A 26556-nucleotide genomic window follows, 5' to 3' on the forward strand; every position below is an offset into this window, starting at 1 on the left:
AGATGTTCCCCCTACATCTGTTAAAAAAAATGTTTTAATAAAAAGAGAAAAATCCATAGATAACATCTTAGATGTCCGGTTTTAAGGTCTGAATCCCCCCCCCAAAAAAAATGAATAAATAAAATTAGCTCGACTATCGAGCTCCCATTAATTTTTAAGTGAGAAATAGACTAGATGTTCCCCCTACATCTGGTTTTTTTTTCTGCCACTTCCACCGGAACCACTCATTCTGCGAACCTGCAAAATTCATATTTTCCATCTTTCAATATTTGGCTCATTTGAAGACAGCATACGCTAGCTGACGATCACAAGACTATTTAGTAGTAAAGAGCAAAAGGGAGTAAACTTAACAATTTGTTCGTAACTCTTCGCATATATCTAAATTCTAGTGATGCTCAATCTGATATAAGGTAGGCAAATCATCATCAAATTTCTGCAATAACATAAGGATTCACGGTTTCAGAAAAACACATATTGGCAATTCGCCTTTTAAGGCTTCATGAGCACCGAGCAGTGATTGTGTGGGCGATGCGAGCACCACGGCCTTGCCCATCCCATGCCCATGCCATGGCCTGGGCATGGTGCGAGACAGTCGGTCAACCGACGGCCGACCGCTGCTGGCTCCCGGGTCGGGATCTCTGTTCTGTACTATTTGGTTGTTCCGCTGAACTGCGTTGTCTCCTAGTCTTGAGGACGCAATGATGATGATTTTTTTTTAGATGTCATATATACTTCATCATTGACGTCTTGACACTCTCTCCATAGACTCTTCAGCGAACGACCAAAACAAAGATGGATTCCCCCAAAAAATCCATCTTTTTAAACCGAAGTTACTAGAAGTTTGTTAATTTTATTAATTCTTACACCTTCCTACGCCTAATGCGTAGGAAGGTTTTAAATATTACTTTTAAAAATGTAAAAAAATGAAGATTTCTTACCTAACTGATGCCGCGTAGACCCCTCGTTCCACATGTAAACAACAGGGGCCGATTGCACGAAAGGGTCTTTGCAAGGACCGTCTTTCGTGTCGCCCATCTTTTATGATGCGCCATGTGAAACGCATTTTAAATAAATCATCTCCAAACATATTTAATTCGTCCGTTGAAATTAACAAAATATTTGTTTAAAAAATGATATGATATATGATGAAATTGTATAAAAATTTGATTTAAAAGCAAGCTAACGAATCTTATTCTTTATCATAAATTTCAGAAACACCCCGCTTATAGCGTATCATAAAAGATGGGCGACACGAAAGACGGTCCTTGGAAAGACCCTTTCGTGCAATCGGCCCCCTAAATACAATAGCGTCGACCCTTGAACCGCTTATGTATGACGTACTTCCGGAAAGCAATGCCGGCTTAACGAACAATTTAGAGATAAAAAATCTTATTTAACAAATATTAAAATTTATTTGTGATCATAAATAATTTATATATATTAATATGAATTATTTATGATCACAAAATAAATTTTGATATTTGTTAAATAAGATTTTTTATCTCTAAATTGTTCGTTAAGGCGGCATTGCTTTCCGGAAGTACGTCATACATAAGCGGTTCAAGGGTCGACGCTATTGTATTTCTGTTGTTTACATGTGGAACGAGGGGTCTACGCGGCATCAGTTAGGTAAGAAATCTTCATTTTTTTACATTTTTAAAAGTAATATTTAAAACCTTCCTACGCATTAGGCGTAGGAAGGTGTAAGAATTAATAAAATTAACAAACTTCTAGTAACTTCGGTTTAAAAAGATGGATTTTTTGGGGGAATCCATCTTTGTTTTGGTCGTTCGCTGAAGAGTCTATGGAGAGAGTGTCAAGACGTCAATGATGAAGTATATATGACATCTAAAAAAAAATCATCATCATTGCGTCCTCAAGACTAGTTGTCTCCGCTAATGGGGATGATAGTAAAATGTCAGAAATTGTTAAATAAATCCCCAGAAAGGACGGTTATTCCTGTCTATCTTTCTAGGCCTGGGCGTTGGTACGGGCATATTAATATCAAGGACAGGGTGGGCGGATTCAGAACCAATTTCTATTCCTTTCGGCAGCCTTCAAGGACAGGCCCAGGTAAACAAGTTCGAACTTCAAACAGAGTTGACAAGTAGTTGAGTGTGTGACATTGATAATGTTAATTAATATCATGATATTTGATGTTGGCTAGTTGCGGAGTGTGACAAGGGCATGGGTTGGTTGGTTGGTGTTGGAGTTAAGTCGGCGCTCTTCAATCTGATAATCTGCACCAGGTCGTTTTTTTCGAGTTAGAATCTAGTTGCTTAATTCCTGCTTCATTGTCCTCGGCGTTAATAGACTAGTCTGACCTGTCAATATAGCAAGGTGCAATATATTATAATTAAGATTAGTTACCTCCACCATTAAATTGTGCATTTTTGTACTTCATACTATGCAAACTTTTATGAGAAGCTAGGTCAATTTTAGTATTCTAAGAATTAACATCACTAATCATCAGAACAAACATGACAAAAAGAAGAGAGATCAGTGGAATATACTTATTCGAAAATCTTTTTTTTTCACATAATTCAGGATGACTTTATAATCTGCATTTCTTCCCAATAATGTCGCTAGGTCTGATATTAGCTTGTTTAATTTCAGGCTTCTTTGCATAGTTCTTTCTCTTTCATATTTCTTACATTGTAGTAAAAAATATTTTATGGGCCATGGCTGCCATGGCCATGATGATGGGAAGGGGTAAATCTGAAAATTAAATTTAAAAGTAGGATCTTGTCCCGTTTGATAAAATTTCTGTTTGCTTGTAACTGATTGGGAGATAAAGCATTTTTATTGCAGTGATTACAATATTTGTTTTTAATTGTCATGCTGAGGACAAGTACGGTAGCTTTTCTGTATTAAAGTTAAAATTCTACAAATAAAATTCCATTGACAGGATGATGGAGTGCACAAATGCTTGTTTACCTTCAATTGGATGACTTCCCCTCTCCTTTTATGCTCTTTTCCACTCTATTTTTTGTTCTCTTTAAAGTTTAAATTTGAAGTGTTTTTTTTTATCATCATCATCCGTTAAAGTACAGTCCACAAGGCTGGTGTATCAAAATATATGAAAAAAAAGAAAAAATACAGGCAATCCGTCAAAATAGATATTCCTGTAAGATTATAAATTACATGTTTCATATCACGTTCACAGTAATGACATTAATAATCATGTGTGAACAGGTACAGTGACAAACAAAGGGGATTTATCAAAACGAGGAATTGACTTTAGTTTAAAGTAGAAAAAAAGAATAAGAAAATCTTACATGTACATCGGGATAGACAAGCAATATTTAAGAAAATTTTAGCTTTATAAGGAGAAAGGGAGTGAGAGAGAGAAGGTGACTTGATTTTTTTTTGCTGTGTCATTGTGCCAGATATAAGCAAGTTTATGATACATGTATAATGATTCAGCACTTTAGCTAAGTGTGTAAGTGTAATAAGGGGATGAACACAAACACTGACACTACAGGCCTACTACTTTTACAAAAGAAGGTAAAATTCATTTTGTTTTCATCAGTTTGGGTTTTTTGTGTATTTGTAATGGGAGACATTTTCATTAACCCCTAAATTGCCTGAGCTGTTATAAAGCACATAGTCTGTGGATGAGGGGGGAGGGGGCTTATTTGGCCTCTCCCTCAGATCTCTGCTATTGATCATATGATCCTGATGAAAGTTATACAATATAATCTACTGAGTTGTGTAGCTAATTGCTAAAATTATTCAAATTTTGATTTATGTATCTGTGAATTTGGCTGTCAATCATTAAATAAAGCTCTGAACTTAAAGGGATGCTTCAGGCTGAAGATGTTGGAGAAAAATTCACAGAGCAAAATGCTGAAAATTTAATCAAAATCGGATAACAAATAAAAATTGAATTTTAAAGATTTGTATTATTCCGGTAAAACAGTTCTAGGCATATCTTCAAGAATATTCACTGGGTAAGCTGATGATGTCATATCCCCCTCGTTCTTTTGTATCGTATTATATGAAATTAAGTTTATTCAAAATTTTCCTTCCAATAACTTAAAAACAATTTGATTAACAACTGATGTGCATGTACTGCAACTAATTTCATTATAATGGAGACACATCATGTGACAGAAATGAAACAATTATGATTTCATGTAATAACATTAGAAAAAGGAAAGTGGGATGTGACATCATCAGCCAACCTAATGAATATTCATTATGTGCATGTAATTATTTTCACAAAATATTGCTACATGTAAACTCAAAAGTTCAATAACTTTTTATTTTTACAAATTTGATGAAATTTTGATTTTCAACATTTTGCACTGTGAATTTCATTCTATTTATTTAGATATGAATATTGTCAGCATGGAGTATCCATTTAATACTGACTTTTTATAGGCACTCGATAGGATTTACAGAAAATGCACTTTAAAGATTTGTCTTATTGTATCTTAGTTGTTTTTCAATATCTTATACTATTTCTTTGTCTTACTTTTTATTACAAATTTTTTCCAGTGGAAATTGCGAGAAGCACTATTTTGATCATACTTGTATTGTGATACATGTAGGAATTCTGTTTTTTTTTAAATCAGGAACTAAAAGTAGAAATAATGATACTTTTATGAATTTTGTGTAGATAACAAATTTGCATTCAAGTTGAAGTTTATTTATTCAAAACCAAAAGCGCCACATTACAATAAAAATAAATATATAAATTCAATGTAAAATGAGTTCATAAAGATCAACTTATATGTATAATAGATTATAGCAAGGCTTGCGAGCGGGGCCCTGGAATACTTAACATGACTAATAACATAAAATATATATAGGCCTACTAATCTATAAAATACAAAAAGATAAAAAGATTTATATAAGGTTAAGATGCTAAACTAGAATGGAAAACTATTTTATAAACACACATATATACGCACACACCCACATCAACCCACACATGTACATACTGAGTACAATGTTGCCTATTGGTCATCAACTTAAATGCAAAAAAAGTAAAATAAGTTTTGGATAACCTTTTGAACATGGAAAGAGTTACTATTTTTCATATCAATAGGTAAACTGTTCCACCTTTTAATGCAGGATATATGAAAGGTGGTCAGAGTGACATTTATTCTTGCAAATGGCTGACGAACAAGATCCCTTTGACGTGTATTATACTTATAAAGAAATAAATAAAAATAAGCATTGATTACAACAGACACAATAATAATTTAGATGTTTTAATTGGGATAGTTATGTTGGATCTTATAAATTGCATTTTTCACAAGAGAGCTCTTTTAACATTTGAAAAACCAAAACTTAAACTAAAGAGGCTTTAAAGTTTGATATTGGAGCCAAGTTTACTGTTCATCAGTGCACCATTATTTGATACATTTATAGAGGACATTGACCTTTGTTCATCCCATTTGCATAATTTGTATCAAATTGTCCTGACTCCTCAGTACACAAATAGTGTGTACATGTAGATGTACACAGTATGTTGAAATATTCTGTTTGTTTTTCCTCAGGCAGGGAAGTAGCCTATAAAACTACTCTTCAAATTCAAAAACACTGATAATCTGAATCTTCAATGTCCCTAATGCTTTGTTCCCACTGTTATGCTATCCATTATGAACACCACAATTTGCTTTCCGTATTTGATAATGAGAATTTGTGAACTGTTAACCAAAATATCAGTATGTTTGCAATGACTGATCTGATACGATCACTATGATTATAACATGATTAAGATACCTTGATTAAGATCACAGTTTCAGTTGTGGGGGGAATCATGGAAGTGGGAACTAGGTATTAGATTTTCATTAGTCCTTTATTTTTCCAGTAATGTATTAGAATCAATCATTGCAGTTAGAATTTTCTCTTCATACACTTATCCCTGACAATTATATCAATTTCATATCCTTGAATGTTTCACAGCATCCAGTCATTCTCTATTCAGTTGGTTGCATCTGAACTGAAGTAGCTTACACTGTATATGATGCAACTTACAGAAAGATTGGCATAAAAAATATCTTTGCGTATTGACAAAATAAAGCAGAGAGAGTGAGGAGGGATACCATAGTGGGAGCAGGGGAGAGAAAGAGAAATCTGTAGAAGACTACTATCTGTCTATAAAGAATTGGGTGTTGTGGCGTGCGCCTGTAATCCAAGCTGTGGGGAAGTTACAAATTGACGCAGAGGTTCGAGCCCTGGTCACGTCTTTCGGATGGTGACGTTAAAGGTCAGTCCCAGATGTGAATAATCATATCTGATTGATACATGTCTGACAAAACTCAAATACACACACACAGAATGCTTTTCCCTCCCGAGTCACACAGGGACCTGTCTATATTCACTGCCTGCTGATAATTTATACCATCTACCTGGCTAGTTGTAAGCATTTTCTAGAGCAGTCCCTCCACGTGACATTATTTTAATTCACATTCATCCAAAGATTTTTTAAAAGTTTCATTTGAACTCTATCCATACCAGGGGAGCGTTTCATCAATATTTTCGTCCGACAAGTTGTCAGATCTGACATCTTTTCTTGATTCTGATTGGTTGAGAAGCACTGTTACTATAGTAACTGTCGGATAACATAGGACTTGTCGGATAAAACATCTGACAAGTCCTTTCATGAAACGCTCCCCTGGTTATCTTTAATGCCTCTGCCCAATGAAGGTGATTGCAGTAGACATAAACTTTCATTAATATATCTAAAGGATATTTTCCCCTTTGGAATATCTTTGACACTCTTCAATGTAATACTTTGCAACAAGTACAGTGTAGAGAGAGATATGTTTTGAATGGGAGAGGGTGATTGAGGGGGGTTTGAAGTGTACTGGAAACAAAAATAACTCTGAATTAAACCATACAACTTCTAATTCTCTGTATGTACAGGTAATATACATTTACAGCGGATAAAAAAATCTGTTTCATATGCTATATGTACCAGTTCCAGCCCTCTCGGCATGCCAGATTCTAAATACATTTTATTTAACCAAGGCTTTGTACTTAAAGAGAAATTCCAGTAGTTGCAGTAAACACTGATTTCATGAGAAAGTCTATAAAACAAGGCTTAATTGTCAGTATATCATCGAGGATCTAGATCTGGTACAGTTAAATTAACTGAATTTTGTGAAATCTACGCTGAAACATGTTCACACCAAAGATCCCCAACACAGATAAGCGCACGTGGGACAATGTATAATTATTGCTTAGGGCATCGGGCCCGACGCTCTCCGGATGCTCTCCCCGAATCCTGTGCTTATTTGCTGATTTCTCAGCAATTACGCAATTTCTTCCAGAATCCTTTGGCACATGCGTTTTATTTATACAAACACACTTTGGTGGTCATTTCATTGGATTCTGTAAGAACTCATTTTGATATCGTTACCAAAACTAGCATTTACCTTTAACTTTATTGATCAAATCTTAGGAATTGCTCTATCATGATTTGCAAGTGTTTATCATGTACACTTTACAAAATATTATTCATTTCCTTGTTGACAGAATCCTGCACTTGATCTCCTGAGACAATGGGAAATGTACGCTCCCGTCCACGTCCTCGATCCCATCTTCCTGGGAGTGAAACCGGCAACGTTAGCAACCGAGGATCATACTATGCCACTGACCTATCTGGGGGTCTGGAACAGCCGATAGAGAACAAGGAGAAAGGCAGCAGGGAATCAGATAGGAAGGATGAGATTGAAAAGAGGGATAGTGCTTGCAACGGGTCTGCAGAAGAGAGGGGAAAGGCTGTAGAAGGGGATGGTGAGAAGTTGAAGGAGAAGGAAGTTAAGGAGGTAAAGGAAGCACAAAGGACTCTTGACGATACCTCAAAGGCATATGAATCTGACAAGGAAATTGCAGTTGGACCAAAGGGTGATGCAGGAGAGATGAAAGAAGGGGAAAAAGAAAGAGAAGATCTGAATGATGAGGGGATAGATTTGAAAGAGGAGGCTAGTGAGAAGGAGACAAGAACAGCTAAAGAAAAGGAAAAGGATGAGGATGTTGTCATCGGAGAAAAACAGGATCCAATAAGCAAGGAAAAAGATAATGATGCCTCTGCAAAGCAGACTGGAGGAATCAGCCATGGGGCACAGGGTAAGTTTCTAATGACCCTGGGGCCGATTGCTCGAAAGGGTCTTTGCAAGAACCGTCTTTCGTGTCGCCCATTTATTATGATGCGCCATGTGAAACGCATTTTAGATAAACTACCTGCAAACATATTTTCTTCATCCGTTGAAGTAAACAAAATATTCATTTATAACATGATGTGATATATCATGAAATCATATACAAATTGAATTAAATGCTAGCTATTGAATTTTATTTGTTTATCATACATTTCAGAATTACCCTGCATACAGCCTTTCATAAAAGATGGGCGACACGAAAGACGGTCCTTGCAAAGACCCTTTCGTGCAATCGGCCCCTGGTAATCTGTAAAGTGCGTAGATACACTGTATTGCTATGATAATGGCAGATATGAAAATGGAACCTTAAAAGTTATTCTTGTTAAGTTTGAATGCCAGTATTGTAACTCAAATATTGCAGTATAGAAAAAGCGAAGTTGGAATGTTGTAGAGTTACATTATAATTTTGCTACGCATTTTACATGTATTTTTTTCCTATATGATTGTGACGCAAAATATCCTTTGTATTGCATTTCACAATAGTTTTGCCAGCTACATGTAAGTTTTTATAAATCTTTTTCCCAATGTCCCAAACTGCTAACTTTTACAATCAGAATTATTTCTTTATTACCATGATCATTATTGATTCCATTCATTTTATCATGGTGCAGACAATTAGCCTCCCCCTTCTCACCCCTAGGTAAAAGAAGACAAAAAATAATAAATAATGAATAAAGTTGGTTTATTTCCTCTACTTCATTTGTACATGGACATTATTATTATTTTTCTTTAATTCCATTCAGTATCTCACGGTGCGCACAATCAGCCTCCCCCATCTCACCCTACCCCAACCAAATGGCCGTGGCCCACCAACGCAACCACCGTCAATGAGGTGGTGGATGAGGTTTGGAGTGAGATCGATGACCAATGTCTGCTCTATCCATTGTCTCACACCAATCTAACCCAGACACTGACCGGATGGAAGGTTGTTAGACTCTTTGTGTCTTCAACTTTTCATGATTTTCAGAATGAGAGAGAAATATTGGTCAAGAAGGTAAATTTATCTTTATTTCTATTTTAGAGAGAGAGAGAAAGAGATGCAGAAAGAAATGTCAATAGCAGAATGTACTATATTTACCCGGGGGGGGGGGGGGCACTTTTACATTGACGAGTGGCTACCATGCACGACCAAAAAAATACGTAAAAAGGATATCTTTTTCACGATAGGGCACGTTACGTACGTAACGTGATAAGGGTATAAAAAACACAAAAAAGGTATCTATTTCGCTAGGAAAATTACATGCTTAGAGTCGAATTTGCAAGGATGATAAAACAAAATTAAATGTTTTATTTTTTAGGATGTCCTTTTTGCCCCAGCACTTCGTGTTTAGAGTCCGATTTGCGCGAGGTGTAGAAGGTGGGGTCGTATTAAACCAAATAAGGTAATGCCGACGAAGAAGGACCCGTAACAATAAAACATTCCTGTACTTGTTTAGGGGTTCATTTCAGGGAATATTTACCAAGAGTATCATTTTGTTTCCAATATTTGTTCAGGGTAGGGTTTCACACGCCAATATTTGTTAAGGGGTACATTTTCAGAATATGGAAATTACGTGTTTAGGGTGCTTTTGGAGACCCCATGGTCGTACATGGTATCCACTCTTGAATGGAAGTGGCCCCCTCCCCCCGGGTCTATTTATAATAAATAATGGTTCTGAATATGATCCTGGTATTTGCCTTAAACTGTGAAGGTACATGTACTGTAGCTATTTTGTTTACTTTTACAGCAAAAAATTATTTGTGAATGGTATGCAAACATTTCTTTGGAATGACTATGCAAATAAATAATATCCTTTATCTGTTTACAAAGAGATGGTTACATGCGTACCTTTGAATCCACATCCACAATTTCCCCATCCAAACTTATGGATAACATGCCGACCTACATAAATGTATACTATGTAAATTTTCATGATTCCAACTAGAAAGATACACGTATATACATGCACAAATGAATCAAATGGAAAGTGGCTCTTGAATTAATTCTTTCAATGGTTGAATGATATTTTATATTTTCTACTTAAAGTGAGAAAGTAAGGATCTTAACTGTATGACCAGTATACTTAGTAGAGCTGCTACCTTAATGATAGCAACAACACTAGTTGAATTTCTTTAAAGGTCATGTCCACCCCAGGAAAATGTTGATTTGAATAAATAGAGAAAAATAAAAATAGCATTTCACTGAAAATTTCATCAAAATCGGATGTAAAATAAAAAAGTTAAATGGCATTTTAAAGTTTCGCTTTTTTTTCTCAACACAGTGATATGCAAATGAGTCAGTCCATGATGTCCATCACTCAATATTTCTTTTGTTTTTATTGCTTGAATTATACAATATTTCATTTTTTAAAGATTTGACAATAAGGACCAACTTGACTGAACCATATACATGTAGTATTACAAAATGCTATTTTTCTTCATGTTCAGAATTGTTGTTTCACTTGACATTAGGAGAAAATTAGCATATTTCATGTAATAAAATACAAAATAAATAGTGAGTGGATGACGTCATCAGTCTCCTCATTTGCATACTGATCAGGATGTGCATATAACTGTTTTGTGAAATAAAGCAAACTTCAAAATATAACTTTCTTACTTTACATGTACTGTACATCCGATTTTGATGAAATTTTCAGTGTTATGCTTACAAGTTGGATTTTTCTCTTTTTATTCAAATCAACTTTTTGTTGTGGTGGACTTGTCATTCAATATCATGTTTTAGTAGAATTTTCTAGTATACAATTGAATACATGTACATGTATATGTTGACCAGACAAGACAACAACAGCACCAACAATGAAACAGGAGAATAAAAAAAGATGCAGGCAAGATATACTTTTGCAGCAGATACTACATGTACCTGTACAAATTTTCTAATTTGTTTGTTTCAGTTTTGCATCGCAGTATTTTGCTAGTGAATAGGGACAATGCAGATCAAGGACATATATTATGCATTGTATTTTGATATTTTAGTCCTCACCTGTGTATTCAATTCATTCATGAAAGTGTAAAAATTGCTTAAAACTTGCAAGGAAATCTATCTCTCTGTTGTTAACAATTGCTGTGCAAAGCAATAATATAGGCCTACTGCAGTTATTTCTCTATTCATTGATATGACACATTTCAAGGCCTTGTAGGATAACTGTCTTTTTTTATACAATCAGTGTTTGGAATGGTATAAAGTGGGTGCTGGGATAAAAATAAAGGATATATTGAGTGGGTTTGGATAAATAATTGGTTAAAATGTACAATGTCCTTGTACAGGTAAATACATGAAAATGAATCATACATACACTGTACAGCATGCCTTGTTTTAATGCTTTGATAATAATATACATTGTAGCATTTAGAGTGTGCCTTCTCTCCAGTTTCCTATTCAGAGGTGCAGAGGGAATTATCACACAGAAAGGGGGGGGGGGGTGTTATTTGAAATATGATGAGAACAGATACATGTCTTTAGGTTGGCTTAGAATGACTCTATAGAATAGACTTCAGCATTGTGTATGCTTGAATGTACATGTACTTGAATAATTTAGATGATGGAGATGATGCACTTTTCACATTTACATTGTGATACTGATTGCATGTAGAACCAAAGTATCAAGCAATATATAAATCTAACTGTTGTAATTATGTTGTGAAATTGATATTATTTTATGTCATTATTTAAATTGATATCATTTTGTTGTCATCATTTTTAATTACTATTTTTTATACTAATATTACTTTGATTATGGTGATGATAATCATTATTGATATCATTACCTTTGTAAGTTTGTTATTACTTTTGTTGTTGCATATTTCAGTTTTATTGCCATCATTTTCCATCATTTTTTTTATATACCACCAGGTGTTTCCTGAGCTACGCGAGTGGTGTGAGAAACGGCGGATCCATTTTATCGAGTGTGACTTACGATGGGGCGTGCCGCGAGACTCGACGACGCGGACAGTCCTCTGCACCTGCATGGAGGAGATTGACCGATGCCATGAAGATACGGAGGGAGAACCATTCTTCCTTAACATGCTTGGTGAAAGGTCAGGAACAGCTCATGATAATAATAGCTATTTTTTTTTATATAGTGCTTTTCCCACAATGGCCCAAAGCGCTTTATAGCATATTATTACCCTGGTCATCGGATCCTTGCATGCCCGCATACAATGTATACACCTTCTCCACTCCCCGGGGAGCATTCCAACAAGAGTTCAAGACTCAATTGCTAGGCATACTACATAGGCTTCCACATTCTACCTGGTAGCCATTTAACACCTGGGTGGAGAGTGGCAAAGTGTGGATTAACGCCTTGTCAAAGGACGCTAGACCACGGTGGGATTCGAGCACATGACCCTCTGATTTCAATGGGTATGAAATTGAGGCTGTTACATGTATGTTACATGTTACATTTCATACGTGTATGAAATTGATGCCATCCTATTCATAGGGTTTTTTGTGGGGGTTTTATCTGTATTCATTTAGCTTATTTTTAAGATCACTGAGTACATTGTAGAAATTCTGCAAAACAGGAGCTTTGTCTTGAAGCCAAACAGGATGTACATGCATGTGAGTCAATAAGGTGAAAACAATAACGAAAACGGCAAGTTTTATGACTTCCTGAATCCTTGTTCAGATGCGTTCTTACAAATGGCCCACTTATGAATTACATGGTTCAGGTCTCAACAGATCTTCCAAAGATAGCATAATGATGCCATAATGATTAAATTACAATTTCTTCCAAGCACCTGTCCATGATATCATAATGATTTCATTACGGTATCACAGGTTATTTGAATTGGTGTGATGAGTTAGTCCAGGCATCCTTGGACAAAATTTGCGATGACTTTATAGAAATTTGTCACCATGCAACAAGAGATATCTTCTACCTCTATAGAATTCTTGGATGCCTCACTCTCCCATTGACCATGAACACAAACATGATGCCTATGCTCTGACATTGTGCCTCGGTATCAAGCTTTGATTTTTCATGTCATGTCTGAACAATCCTAAAATTCTGGCTGAAAGTAGTAGTTTGGATGAAATGTTATAAATCCGGTATCCTTTTTCCCTTTCCTGTTGACTTCCTGTCTGTAGATATGGCTGGGTTCCTACCAAAGACGATGTCCCCGAAGACATAGCTAAGAAGTATGACTGGGTCGGCAACAGCTCTATCACCCACATGGAGATCCTCCACGGGGCTTACCGATTCTGCAACCGCAACGCTGCCTTTTTCCTGAGAGAGGTGGAAGACATGCCGGATGATGTGAAGGCAAGGTTTGCAGACCCCACTGATCTTGGCCTTCGACAGATTGATGTAAGATTCCATTCCGAATGGAGGATAATTACTGAGCGATTATAAGATGACATTGAAATGGCAGTAAAATAGTTTTATTTCCATAATGAAATTTCTCCTGTCCATTATGTGGATGCTTTCCTTTTTTTTACCATTTCTTTCATTTATTGTAGGATTCAACCTTGTAATTTCATTTAATAACAACCAGTGACATTATTAGAGAGATACATGTTTTGGCTGAAAGTTACAATGTTAGCTGAAATGTTAGTTCCATATATTATTTTTTCTAGAAATCATTTTATTTTCCTTTGATTGACAGAGATTGAGGACAAAGTTAGCCTCAAGATTTCCAGAGCAAGCACACAATTACACCTGTCAGTATGACCCATCAGATACGAGTTGTGTAAGTATACTTTAAGAAGACTTCTCTTGGCTTTAAGTGTGTTTTTTTTGGGGGGGACTTAAAGTGTAATGTCTATGACTTTAAGTTTAGTTTTTTATAACTTTAAGTATAATTATCTAGGTATGTAGATCGGTCCCCAAGCAATCTTGTAATGTATGTTTCTAAAAAATTTTCATCATTTTTGTCTCACCTGCATAGGTCTTCTAGGTCAATGAACTTTGGTCATGTTGGGGGTATAGTTTGTTGAATTGGCATCACAACTTAAAAAGTTTATGGATCTAGTACATGAAACATAGACATAAGGGTAATCAAGTATAAATGATTACATGATCATGGTCAAAGATCATTTTGGGTCAATGGACAGTATTTTATTATCATATTAATGTTTCTTTTGTGAATAATTATTCAGTAGCTGTTTTCAAAGTCAGGACTGCTGCTGCTTTATCAAATCTTGTTATGCAGGCGAGACTGCCACAGGCATTCCACTTGTTTTGTAAACATTCATATCTTCATTTATATTTCAGATTAAACTTGTTGGATTGGAAAAATTTGGGCAGGGGGTCCTTGAATACTTCAAGTTTGTTATCGATCGTAAATACCCCAAGGAAGCTGTGGAACTCACACCAGAAGAGCAAGGTGAGGACAATATTAAAGTGATGATAATGATGGTGGTGGTCATGTTAGTGATGGTGGGGGTGCTGCTGCTGCTGATGATGATGATGACGATAGTAATGATGGGGATTATATTAGTGATGATAATGTTGATGATGGTGATATGATGGTGATGATGATGGAGATGATGATGATGATGATGTTGATGGTGATGATGATGATGATGATGATGATAGTGATGGTGATGGTGGTGATGATGATTATGATGATGATGATGAAGATGATGATGATGATGGTGATGATGATAATGTCGTTGAAAGTGCTGGTGGTGGTGGTGGTGATGATAATGAGAATAAAAACTACAAAAATGATGATGATGCTGCTGATGATAAGCCATTCTTGTAGATGAATGATAGCAGCTTGAGTGTACCTTCAATTTTGAATATTGCTATTAGTTCCAATCAAGTATTTATTCTCTGCATTTCTATTTCATTCCAAACAGAAAATGATCGTCAGACTCTGTATCTTGGTCACAAGGGTCAGTTGATCTATGGCCGGGAAAGAGAAATCAAATATCTGCAAGACTATGTGACAGGTGCCGGAGATTACTCCAAAGAAAGTCTGGCAGATCAGTGGCAGACTAGATTCTATCCTGAAAAATGCAAACAAGTCCTTTGTGAGTAAAATTTATCACTCTATGTTTCTAAACCATAATCTATCTAGAGTTACAGTGATTTATGACTATTTTCATTAATTGGCAGATTTTATGTAACAGATTATTAAAATGTGTCATTTGTTGTACCTCTACTTGTAAACATGAACATTCCAGCTGTTTGTCTGTTTTTCATGTACATGTACAATGATCACTCTCTGAATTGTATATGTATTATATAGATGCTGTAGTTGAGATGGAATGGAATTGAATTTAATCTTTTTATTAATCACTTGCACATTCATACCTGTGTACCCACCATTCATTAGGCTAATACTGGGAAATTATTCAACTGTATTAAAGTACCAACGGGAAATAGATCACAACTGAATAATTCCAATCCAGATATTCTATTACAGACTTTACCAAATTAAATATATGTTGGAGATGACTTTAGTTGTGAAAGTTAAGGGAGTCTAGTTGCCTACATGCTTTTTTTCATTTCTTTTTCATTGTTTTATTCTTCAAGGTGAAGCAGAAGAGAAGAATGAACCGGAAAGTAATGAAAAGAAGGATGAAGAGGAGAGTGAAAAAGAGAACAAGACTCGGCATTTTCCCATTGCCGTGGTAGCCCAGTCCGGCCAGGGAAAATCCTCCTTGATGGCTAGATTCATCATGGAAGCTAAACAGGTGAAGAAAATCATCTTGATTCTAAATGTCTTTAGCCAGCATAGGAGAGATCACTGTTATCTTGGATTGAGGATGGTATTGAGATTCCAAATGTCTTTAGCCAGAATAAGAGAGATCACTGTTATCTTGGATTGAGGATGGTATTGAGATTCCAAATGTCTTTAGCCAGAATAAGAGAGATCCCTGTTATCTTGGATTAAGGATGTTACTGGAGAGATAGGGTAGGGATGGAGGGAAGGGAAGGTGGAAGAGAAGGAAGTGGAGGGGGGAAGGAAAAGGGGAATGGGGAGGGTGAATGGGAATGGATAGGGGTGATGTTTGTGGTGATGGTATTGGAGATGGAAGGTAGCAGACCTGCCAACCAGTACGTTTTTGGCGTATTTAGTATGTTTTTGCAACCAAAATACGGCAGTACGTTTTTTCTTTTAAAAGTACGTTTTTGTAAAAAAAAGTTTTTAAAAATATAATTTCAGGTAACTTGGTTTTTTTTTCAATCATTTTGTTAAAACCAGGGTGAGATATACTCATGTTTATTTTTTTTCATCTGCAAGAGCAGTGCGCATGCAGCTTGAGTGCCGCGATGAGCGAGTGAGCCACACATTTTATTATGAATACACTTTCTTTGGGAAAAATACAGTTTCTCATTCCCAGAGGTTGGCAGGTCTGTGGTAAGGAAGAGGGTGGAAGGCGAGGGATAGAGAACGGAAGGGGAAATGGGGAAGGTGAGGGGCGGAAGAGGGTGATGAGAATGGGAATGGGGAAAGGATGCAAGGATTAAGGTGAAGGGATGAAGAGGAAGGTGAATAAAGATAAAGGAAGGGGAGGTTGAGTGGATTATGTGAGTACTAATCAAACCTAGTTTAGTAACCTCATGAAACCTCTTGATATAAAAACTGTTTTACCCTTTCCCCTTCCATTTCCCACGACAGGCTGGTCTGAATGTATTCTTCCACCTTATCGGTTGCAGTGGGGACAGTCTTAGCCTGACCAAGATGCTTGCAAGGTTGTGTCACTATCTGGCGCCCTCTGAAGGTGAGGTGTCTCCCAGTCAGTGAGTGATCAGTTGCATGACTTTGCATGATCATCTTTTATTTCCTGAAGAACTGAAAATAAATGTGTTTGCATTCGCACAGTTAAAAGCTTCAGACACAAAAAAGCTTAATGGAGCATACTCTTATTGAAACTTTGTTCAACAAGTGGGTTTTCACACAAGACTAGCACATATAAAACTTTCTCAGACCACCTGAGTAAAGGGTTTGCACAGCAGACTAGTCACAAACTGTTTATAACAGAAGCACAGACAAAATGTGCATAATGTGGAGATCAATTCTATTGTCAATTTTAAGATACCGTATTTTTCGGAATATAAACCGCTGATGTGTATTAACCGCACCCCCAAAATCGGGAGGCTCTAAAAAAAAAAGGCAAACCGAGATTAGTATTTATTTGGATTAGCAAATTTTACTAACAATCCTTGACAGACCCAAAGATATATTACTAATTTTTGTATTTAAAAAATGGTTACTTTATTCTTTAACTTTATTTTTCAAAGAATATAATTTTTTTTTGTAGAATAAAGAAAAAAAGACCATAAAATGGCAGTATTGTATATCAGACTTATAGTCTAAAAACGGAAAAAGAAAACAAAAATGTTGAGAGAAAGTGAGGGGAAAAAATTAATGGAGGACATTTTTTCATTGCCTATTTTCTAACCGATTATGATTACATGCCTATTGTAAAGCATTTTCAATGCACTTTTTAGGTGTAAAAAATAAGTTTTCATTACAAAAAAACAGGGTTTTTTTAAGGAAAAGGTGACCATAAAAAAGCATTTTTAATATCAACATTATGGTATAAAAATGGAAAGTTTTTTTTTTATTATTGAGAGAAAAACGAGAGAAATAAAGAATAAAGGACATTATTTATTGCCTTTTTAATAACCGATTATGATCGATTACGATTGCATGCCTATTGAAGAGCATTTCCCATGCAATTTTAGTTGAAAAAATTTTTTTTATCACAAAACAATTAGGTTTTTTTTCTTAAATATTTTTTTTTTAAATTGATAGTAGTTTAATAAATAATATAAACCAATCTTTACAAAGAAGATTTTTCAAAGAAAACTCGCAAAATATACTCCCTATTTTCAGTAACCAACAAATAATTATACATTAAATATTCTATATAATTGTTGGTTCTAATCCAATTTTACAGACAAAACATGGTCAATTTTCCGACGAAATTTTGTTGTTTCTGTGTATAAACCGCACCCAATATTTCAAGATTATAAAGTGGCCGGAAAAAACGGGCGGTTTATACACCGGAAAATACGGTGATTAAGTCATTTTTATTCACTGTAAATCAGTGAGATATAGATTTAGTTATTAAAATCTAATACTGATTACTTTGGTGTTGTTAATGCAATACAAACCTTAGCATTACAGGGACCCATTTCATTTAGAGTTACAACTGTTGTCACTTTGCCATGATGGCGACTACCATGGTAACCTTGATTTTGATTGGCTGTTACGCCCTGTTACCATGGTAGTTGCCATAATGACAAAGTTACAACAGTTGTAAGTCCTTTTTTAAATGGGCCCCAGGTAATTTCTATAAAAGTCAGTTTAATACAGATCAGTTCCAATCATTTAGGGTTTTGATAGTTCTTGGTTCAATGGAGCTCATTGCAACATAAATTAGTTCTGTATAGACCCATTGGATTCATCTGTCAAGTGTATATCACATTGATCAATTAGGTGCAATCATGGGGATCAGCGCAGAGGATTATCCTTCGTTCATGGGGGGGGCAACATATTGGTGCTTCCCTCCTCAAACACAAAAGATAATCATTTGCACCCATGCCCATGGGTGCAACGTTGATCAGTTCAACAACTGTGATGCAAGTTAGTTCAAATTAGTTGCCTTTTTCGTCCTTTAGATGAGAGAATATCTAATTTGAAAGACATGTCGACAGAGAATGTGGTCAAGTTGAGTAGAACTCTTCTCAAAGAATACACGGATGAAGGAAAACAGCTTGTCATCGTCATTGATGATTTAACTCAGGTAAATCAAATTTACATTTGTAGTCAAATTTACCCTTTTCCAACGGAGAAGATAATAGCATTACATTAATACTTGCTCAAAACTTTATGAAGCTTGATAACTACACAAAGTATGTGCAGTTGCCAGTATTAAACGTAATCTAATGTGCCGTAGTATTGATCACTTGATAAGTTCTGTAGTTAATGTTTGAGCATTCATGTCTCCTTTTACTGCTATGATAAACTAAATTCTATCATCCTTTTAATTTCCCTTTCTGTCTATGGACCAGGGGTGTGAGAGTTCAGATTTTTATCTGATTTCAGATTTTTTTGTTTTGATTTTCAGCTGAATTTCAGCTTATGTTTGGCTTTCCTCTGTACAAAAAATATGGGAGCTCTTTCTCTTTCAGACCTTTTCAACACTCTTCAGCTTTTTTCAGATCTTTTTATTTGTGACCACTCACACCCCTGCTATGGAGTTATGTGAAAAGTTTACATAAATGGAATACAGTATATGCTGATTGATTGGTACACCACCAGGCAATGGAATGATATAAGATGAAAGAAAGAAAAAGGAAGTTTGAAGAAATGTGCAGTCAATTTGGTTATGGAACCTGACTGAAAAGTGCTAATTACATAAAAGTTTTACTAATAGTCTACCGTATACATGTACAATGTAATGTATATTTGTCAAAAGATACATTGGAAAAAAGAGGAAAATGATGTTACTCTGATATCCCTTCCTCAATAAGAAAAGCATTATCTATTACCTTGTCCAAAACTAAGCACCTACCTTGTCAAGGGAGTTTTTAAAAAATCTCTTTTTGTTATATAATTTGTAGAGACAGTAGACTTCCCTTTTCCAGTAATTATAACTTTATCATACTTTTGTATACTTATCTTGTGAACTATTTCACCTTTTAAGTATTGTAATGCACAATTGAGTATGTACGTGTACATATAGAAATTATGCAATCATGTACAATTATTCTTATTTCTTTATTAAACAATACAATTATTGATCTCCAATCTCAAACCTTTCTAGTTGCAACTTGATGATGCTAGTTGGTCAGACTGGATTCCTGATTCTCTAGAGGGTGATGTCTACATGGTATTCAGTCTCGTCCAAGAGGAACATAAAATGAAGGAAATTAAAGCCAAGGTACCCTCTATTCAGTACCTTGAGCTTGGTCATCTTGACCATTGTGCTCGAGTGACCATTGTAGAGAACTTCTTTGACCAGTACAACAAGGTGAGTGTTATAGTTTACCTGCTAATGCTTCTAAACACTTAAAGATATGACTTGATAATGATATTCTGCTTTTATATAGCACTTTGTACAGCAGAACATTGTCTCTCAGTGCTTTAGAGATATATTATTACCCCTTTCTTTGGTTCCTGACTTGCCCGCACACAATCTATGCACTATCTCAGAGGCGCGATAGCTCAGTCTGCAGAGTGGGGGATTCGGATTCCGGTGACCCGGGTTCGATAACCACTTAGTGCGCTAATGCCCTTAGGTAAGGCATTTATCCTCATTAGCAGGTCTCTCAGAGAAGACCATAAGCTGTTCGTTCTCTTGTTGCTTGTAAGCATTCATGCTTTCTTAGCAATTTGGTAAAAAATCACCACCATTTATTTCTCCTTTCTCTGGGGAACATTCCAACAAGATTTTCAAACTGGATTGATAGGCATAGGCTTTTGCATCCTACCAGGTACCCATTTAACACCTGGGTGAAGAGTGGCAAAGTGGATTGACGGCTTGCCAAAGGACACAAGGCTGTGCTGGGATAAGAACACATAATCCTCTCAGTGCAAGATGAAAGTCAGAACTTCTACACCACAATGATCCATGACATATCGGGTCAGCCTGTCATACATTTTGAACATTGATATCAATTTTGTTATTGCAAAATTGAAAAAGTTCTGTCAATTTCATCAGGTCTTTTTTCTCCCTTCTTTGACCTTCAGAAACTTGATCCAGAGCAGTTGGAAATCTTGACACGCTCTCCCGGAGCTGAGAATGCTCTGTGGCTAGCTCTAGCCTGTGAAGAACTGAGAGTATTTGGGGCATTTGAAGCGTTGACTGCACTGATCAGGGATCTACCAGATAGCCTAGAAGGTTTGGTGCGTGACATCCTGCAAAGATTGAGATCAGAAGATGAGACAGGTTTAGTTGAGAAGGTAAAGAATATCTTTAAGTGTGTAGGTACCTGTGAAGAGTTGTGTTTTTTAGTTGTTGATTTATACCATTCTTGGATCTTGGAATGACATGTTAGATACCCTACAGATATCGAGAACATAAAAATAACCGGGTTAATTAAGGTCAGATCTAGAGAAAGGCTTCATCGCAGTTATCGCCTTTGGTTAATGCAAGACCTGAAAGAGTCAGTGATTGTAATTAGTATTCAATATTAACTTCTTTTGTCTTCCTCTTGTCCAGACTCTTTGCTTCCTGGAGTGCTGCATGAAAGGTCTCACAGAACAGGAGTTAGAGTGTCTCCTAGGGGACATGGAGACCAAGACACCCATACCTAAGCTACACCTTGCCATGGTACGAAGAACCCTCAAACCATTCCTCAGGAGAATCAGCGGTATGTGCAAGGTGGAATGCATCACATTCTTCCATCATGCTATTGGATGGGTAAGATCTTGTCTTAGCATAGGACATACATGAAGGCGATTTTTCTGTGATGACAGCTCAAATTGCCCCTAACCCCCCCCCCCCATATACTTTGGGGCAGCCATTCTTTGTAGAGTTGCCTCAAGATCTGTTCCAAACAATTTTCAAGACGTTTTAGAAAATCAATGTTCTAACTGCGGCAGAAGAATGATATTTACTTTTACTGCACAATTACTTTTACCCCTAATAATAGCCCTTCAAACGAAAGAAATAGCTCCGAAAATTCTGAGAAAAATAGCTCCTAAAAATAGAAATAATTTCCGACCCTGTGTTGGCTGTTCATACCCTCAACGCAATTGTATGGTGAAAAGTTTAAATCTTGGTCCTAGACAATCTTTATTCTTTTCAAATGTACATATATAGAGCATTTATGAGATGCAGATTACCTGGTTATCAGCTAATAAAATGCAGTGATATATGAAACAAATAATTGTGTATTTTATAGATTTTATAAAGTATCTTGTGAATGAAATGGATTGTTTTATCTGATAAAAGTAGAAATATGATAGTTTAATTGTATTTATAAATTTTGAGATGCAACATTATTTCAGTGGATTCTTTGAGCAATTAGTTGGGGGGCCTTACATGACCTTACAATAGGTTCCATAACTTCGGAACCCCTTAACTTTGGCATCCTGAATTTGGTTTATATGGTTTTATGAGACTTAAAAAGTCATGAAACATCAAGGTGATTTTTTTCTTTATGGTCTAGAGTTTCTGAAATATGTCAGGGGACCAAACAAGCATATGCAAACATGCCCCTTCCCTGTGGGCTGATAAATCCTTGCACATCAAAATTTAAATATTTTTATGACAGCTCAGAATAAGCTAGATTTTAGAGTTATAACATTGGTAGCAACCTTCTTTTGCCTTGGAAGAGTTCTTCACAGGTATCAGGAGACTGTCTTCAGACAATATGAGACTGCCACCATTGCTATATTTTTAAAAGACAGCCTTTTCTATGCTGCACTCAAAATCTTTGAATTTTGATATACAAGGTTTTGTCAGCCCCACAACAAATTGCTCTTATGTTTCAATGTTTTACTCACGTCGTTACCAGGTTGTGAGAATGACTTTGCTTGCCGATGCTGCCGAGCTTGCAAAATACAATCTTCACATGGCAGAGTACTACCTGAACTGGTATGAATACAGTGATGCTCTAGCAGCTAAGAATGCAGCCTTCCATCTCAGTAAGTCCAATGACAAGGACCGCTTGGTGAACTTCCTCACTAAGGACAAACGCAGCAGGTTCTTGGGACCAACCCTCAAATCTGGCTACCTCAAGGTGAGATTTAGTAGTAGCGATATACTCCATTGTAGTAGAAGAATTAGTGGTGGTGCTGATGGCGGTGTAGATGTAGATGGTTATGGTGGTAGTGGTGGGGATACATAGCAAGTAGTGGTATGCCTAGTAGTATTGTGGAAGCGCCGTGGTGTAGCGGTTCTGACTCTTGCCTTGTAATCAGAGGGTCGTGTGTTCGAATCCCACCATGGCCTAGGGCCCTTTGGCAAGGCATCAATCCACACTTTGCCACTCTCACCCAAGTGCTAATTGGGCACTGGTAGGAAACAACCGTCATTGTGGTTGGTTTAGCAAGTTTGTGCCGAACATGCTGCTTGGAATGCTCTGAATCCAGTGACCGGGTAATAATATTGTGAAGTGCTTTGAACAGTCGTAGATTGATAAAGCGCTATATAAATGCCAATTATTATTATTGATTATTGTCATAGAAGTCATGGTGATGGTGTGGTATTAGTAGCAGCAGCAGTTGTAATAGTAGTAACAGTGGTCAAAGCTGGAGAAGTGGGAGAAGAACTAGTCATGGTCGCCAAGTTAGTTCTCCGAAGCCTAATCTTTTTTAAACATCAATTCACTTCAGGTTTCGACTAAAGACATACCCATTCTAGACTTGTTATTCTCTTGAAGACAATGTTTTCAAGTTTTTTTTCTGTCTCACCAGCACATGTGATAAGCTTTAGGTCAAGATGATATTGCAATTGATTAGCTCAACTTTTGATTTCAACTTCTCTTGATCAATTTTTAACAACGTAAATTATACAATTTATTTTGAATTCTAGCATTGTCGCTGTCGAGCGATGATCAATACAAAGGGACCATTCCAGACCCAACTCTTTCTCTGTAATTTCTGTGGTCCTCAACGTAATGCCTTTGGCAACGAAGTCTGGCGCAATGCAGAGAGCTGTGTACTTTGTGGCCATTTTGTTGACCAAACGTTCAGGACAGACAGCAATAAAGGTAAGCACGATTTGAAATAGAAGTTGGGCTGTGGAGGATATGCAGCACCAAATGATTATGATATTATACAGGGGTTTAAGTGCCTAATTAATGTATGCCAGGTTTATTTTTTTTTTTTTTTCAGATTTATTACTTTTATAATTGATCAGGAATATGTTTTTGAATTATAACATCTTGGAGGTCATGGTCTAGTGGTTATGACTCTTGTCTTTCAATCTGAAGGACGTGGGTTCAATTCCCAGCCAAGGCATGTTTCCTTCGGCAAGAAATTTGCCCACGTTATGCTGGACTCAACCCAGGTGAGGTGAATGGGTGCCTAGTAGGAAGAAATACCTCGAATGCCAGGGCGCCTGTAGGCAGCACGGCCATAGCCGGGGGTAATAATGATAACATTATTGTAATGCTCAATTGAGTTTATACATGTATGAATTGTGCAATACAAATGCTCAATTATTATAATTACCTCCAATGTTATGTTGTTTCTTAATCTTACAGCCTACCGATGTCAGCAGCATCCTCTGAAAGGACCTCGCTTTCCAAACGCTAAGACCTGCATGCTATGCAAACGCACCATCATGGCGGGGCAAGAGAAGCCAGCCTACCTCTGTCAGTTCTGCCACATGGGAGGGTTTGTTACATGCTGTAATCTGAACACTGATAGCAGATAGTGTTGCTTATGTCGAGGACACTTCATTTTGTCACCAACATATGTCACAACGGAACTTCAGAAACGGTGTTTTGATAATCTAGTTCTGCATAAATCTGCAATATGGAAATGTGTGCCACTGAATACTCATGGGAGATGGTGTTGCTTGTTTCTTGTACACTTCTTTTGGACACCAACATCTATGACAGAGGAACTTCAGAAGCAGTCTGGCCAGTTCTGTAATTATGGGAGGGTTCACCACATGCTGTAATCTGAATCCCGATAGCAGATAATGATGTCGCAGTGTTGAAAGCTTTTTTTGGACACTGATATGTATCATGGATGAGCTTTGGAGTCAGCCTTTGGACCAGTTCTGCAATATAGGAGTTTGTCACATGCTTGAACATGAATGCTAATGGGAGACTGTGTTGCTGGTGTCTGGAATACTACTTTTGCAGACCTGCTAACCAGTACGTTTTTGCAACCAAAATACGGCAGTGTGTTTTTACTTTTAAGAATATGTTTTTTGTAAGAATTTTTTTTTTTTTACGAAATCGCAATTTATTGAGAAATATCATCTCTACATGTCTCTATTTCATAAAACCTACTCATATATGGTTATTAAATCAATGTAATTTCAGGTAACTTGTTTTTTTTTCAATCATTTCGTTAAAACAGGGTGAAGATATACAAATTTTTCAATGTTTTTTTTCATCTGCAAGAGAAGTGCGCATTTTAGCTTGCATGCAGCTTGAGCGTCGCGATGAGCAAATGCGCCAAGCATTTTATTATGAAATACACTTTTTGGGGAAAAATACAGTTTTTTTTATTACAAAATACAGTTTTTCATTTGCAGAGGTCGGCAGGTCTGCTCTTTGGCACCAATGTGTATTATGAAGAGACTTGAAAAATTTCCCAGTGTCGGCTTTTCTATTTGGCTTAATTTGTCATGTGCTAAACTTGCCATTCTTTAGCCATGTTCTTTCCCTGTTTATAGCCCTTTTGTATTCTCTTTGAAAACGGCAACAGAACGGTGAATTGTGTCCATTTTCCACAGATTTGCTCTCAGTGGAAACTTGAGTACTAATGGGAGATAATGTTATGCTGCCCTCTCTTGGACACCTATGCAGATATGTTTGTTTTCATTAGCACAGACATGGGAAGACTTCATTGATAATTGTTCTTACGAGGAAAGAGGAGTTTTGTAGAATGGGAGTCTTTAATCTCAGGAAGTAGCAGTGGGGAATTCCCAGGAAAGGACTTGGAAGACGTTTTATCTCACAAGTCCAATTTCATCTGGCAGTTACCATAGTATCATTGCTTCTCAGCCAATCAAATTGAAGCAAAGTTGTCAGACAAACATGTTGATGATATGCTCCCAGCATTATAATTTCTTTACATTATAATTGCTGCAAATAAAAATGACACTAGAATCATGAAAATGATAGATAGCCAAGTTTTCAAATTACCTGAAATTATGTCTGCATGCTAAAATATTGATTAAACATGAAGTTTGACATGTAGTCTGGTGTATATGCTCATATAAAATTCCAATCAAATATTGTTTGCCTGTTTCAAAATATACAGTCACTCTAGACTGGAAAATTTGCAGATAGTTAAGAACAAATTTTGAGGTAGACTCCCCATTATGAATACCAAAACTGATTTCACCTCACTCATGTTTGTATTGATGAAACTCCATGAATAAAATGACAGAAACAGACATAGATGAAACTATTAAAGTCATTCCTTATTTTTAAGTTATTACACCAAAGATATAAATATTTATAACTCCAGTACTCCCTTTTATCTTCTTGATAAGCCTTAGATCACTTTGTAAGCTATTATTACTAATTTATGTGAATAGAAACCATGCAGCTATCGGAAAATGCTTTCTTTGGTTACAGAAATAATAGCAGCAAATTAGGATTGAATTAATATTACTACTACTATTGTGAAACCCACTTGAGTGGTTTTAACCCTATCTAGGCTGGGGGGGGAGCCTCCCCCCTCAACAATTTGTGCAATATTTTCGATGCGCGAAATTTCTTTAACACGCAGCTAGCAGACTTTTTACTTTCAAGTCTTGTGCATCTTTTGAGACCAA

General features: G+C 36.3%; 1 protein-coding gene across 1 annotated transcript; it reads left to right on the top strand.

Annotated features, from left to right (window-relative positions):
• Positions 1–313: 313 nt before the first annotated feature.
• On the top strand, positions 314–25201 carry LOC121413340. Its single transcript, XM_041606125.1, has 17 exons — positions 314–410; positions 7495–8088; positions 8924–9174; positions 12031–12215; positions 13267–13486; positions 13785–13868; positions 14393–14504; positions 14983–15156; positions 15662–15822; positions 16752–16854; positions 18761–18885; positions 19909–20115; positions 20835–21047; positions 21307–21507; positions 22607–22831; positions 23626–23803; positions 24299–25201. Exons 2-17 carry the CDS (start codon positions 7521–7523, stop codon positions 24469–24471), a joined length of 3180 nt encoding a protein of 1059 aa, XP_041462059.1. The 5' UTR covers positions 314–410; positions 7495–7520; the 3' UTR covers positions 24472–25201.
• Positions 25202–26556: the final 1355 nt, after the last annotated feature.

The sequence above is a fragment of the Lytechinus variegatus genome, chromosome 4, assembly GCF_018143015.1.
Source record: "Lytechinus variegatus isolate NC3 chromosome 4, Lvar_3.0, whole genome shotgun sequence".
Lineage (NCBI taxonomy): Eukaryota > Metazoa > Echinodermata > Echinoidea > Temnopleuroida > Toxopneustidae > Lytechinus > Lytechinus variegatus.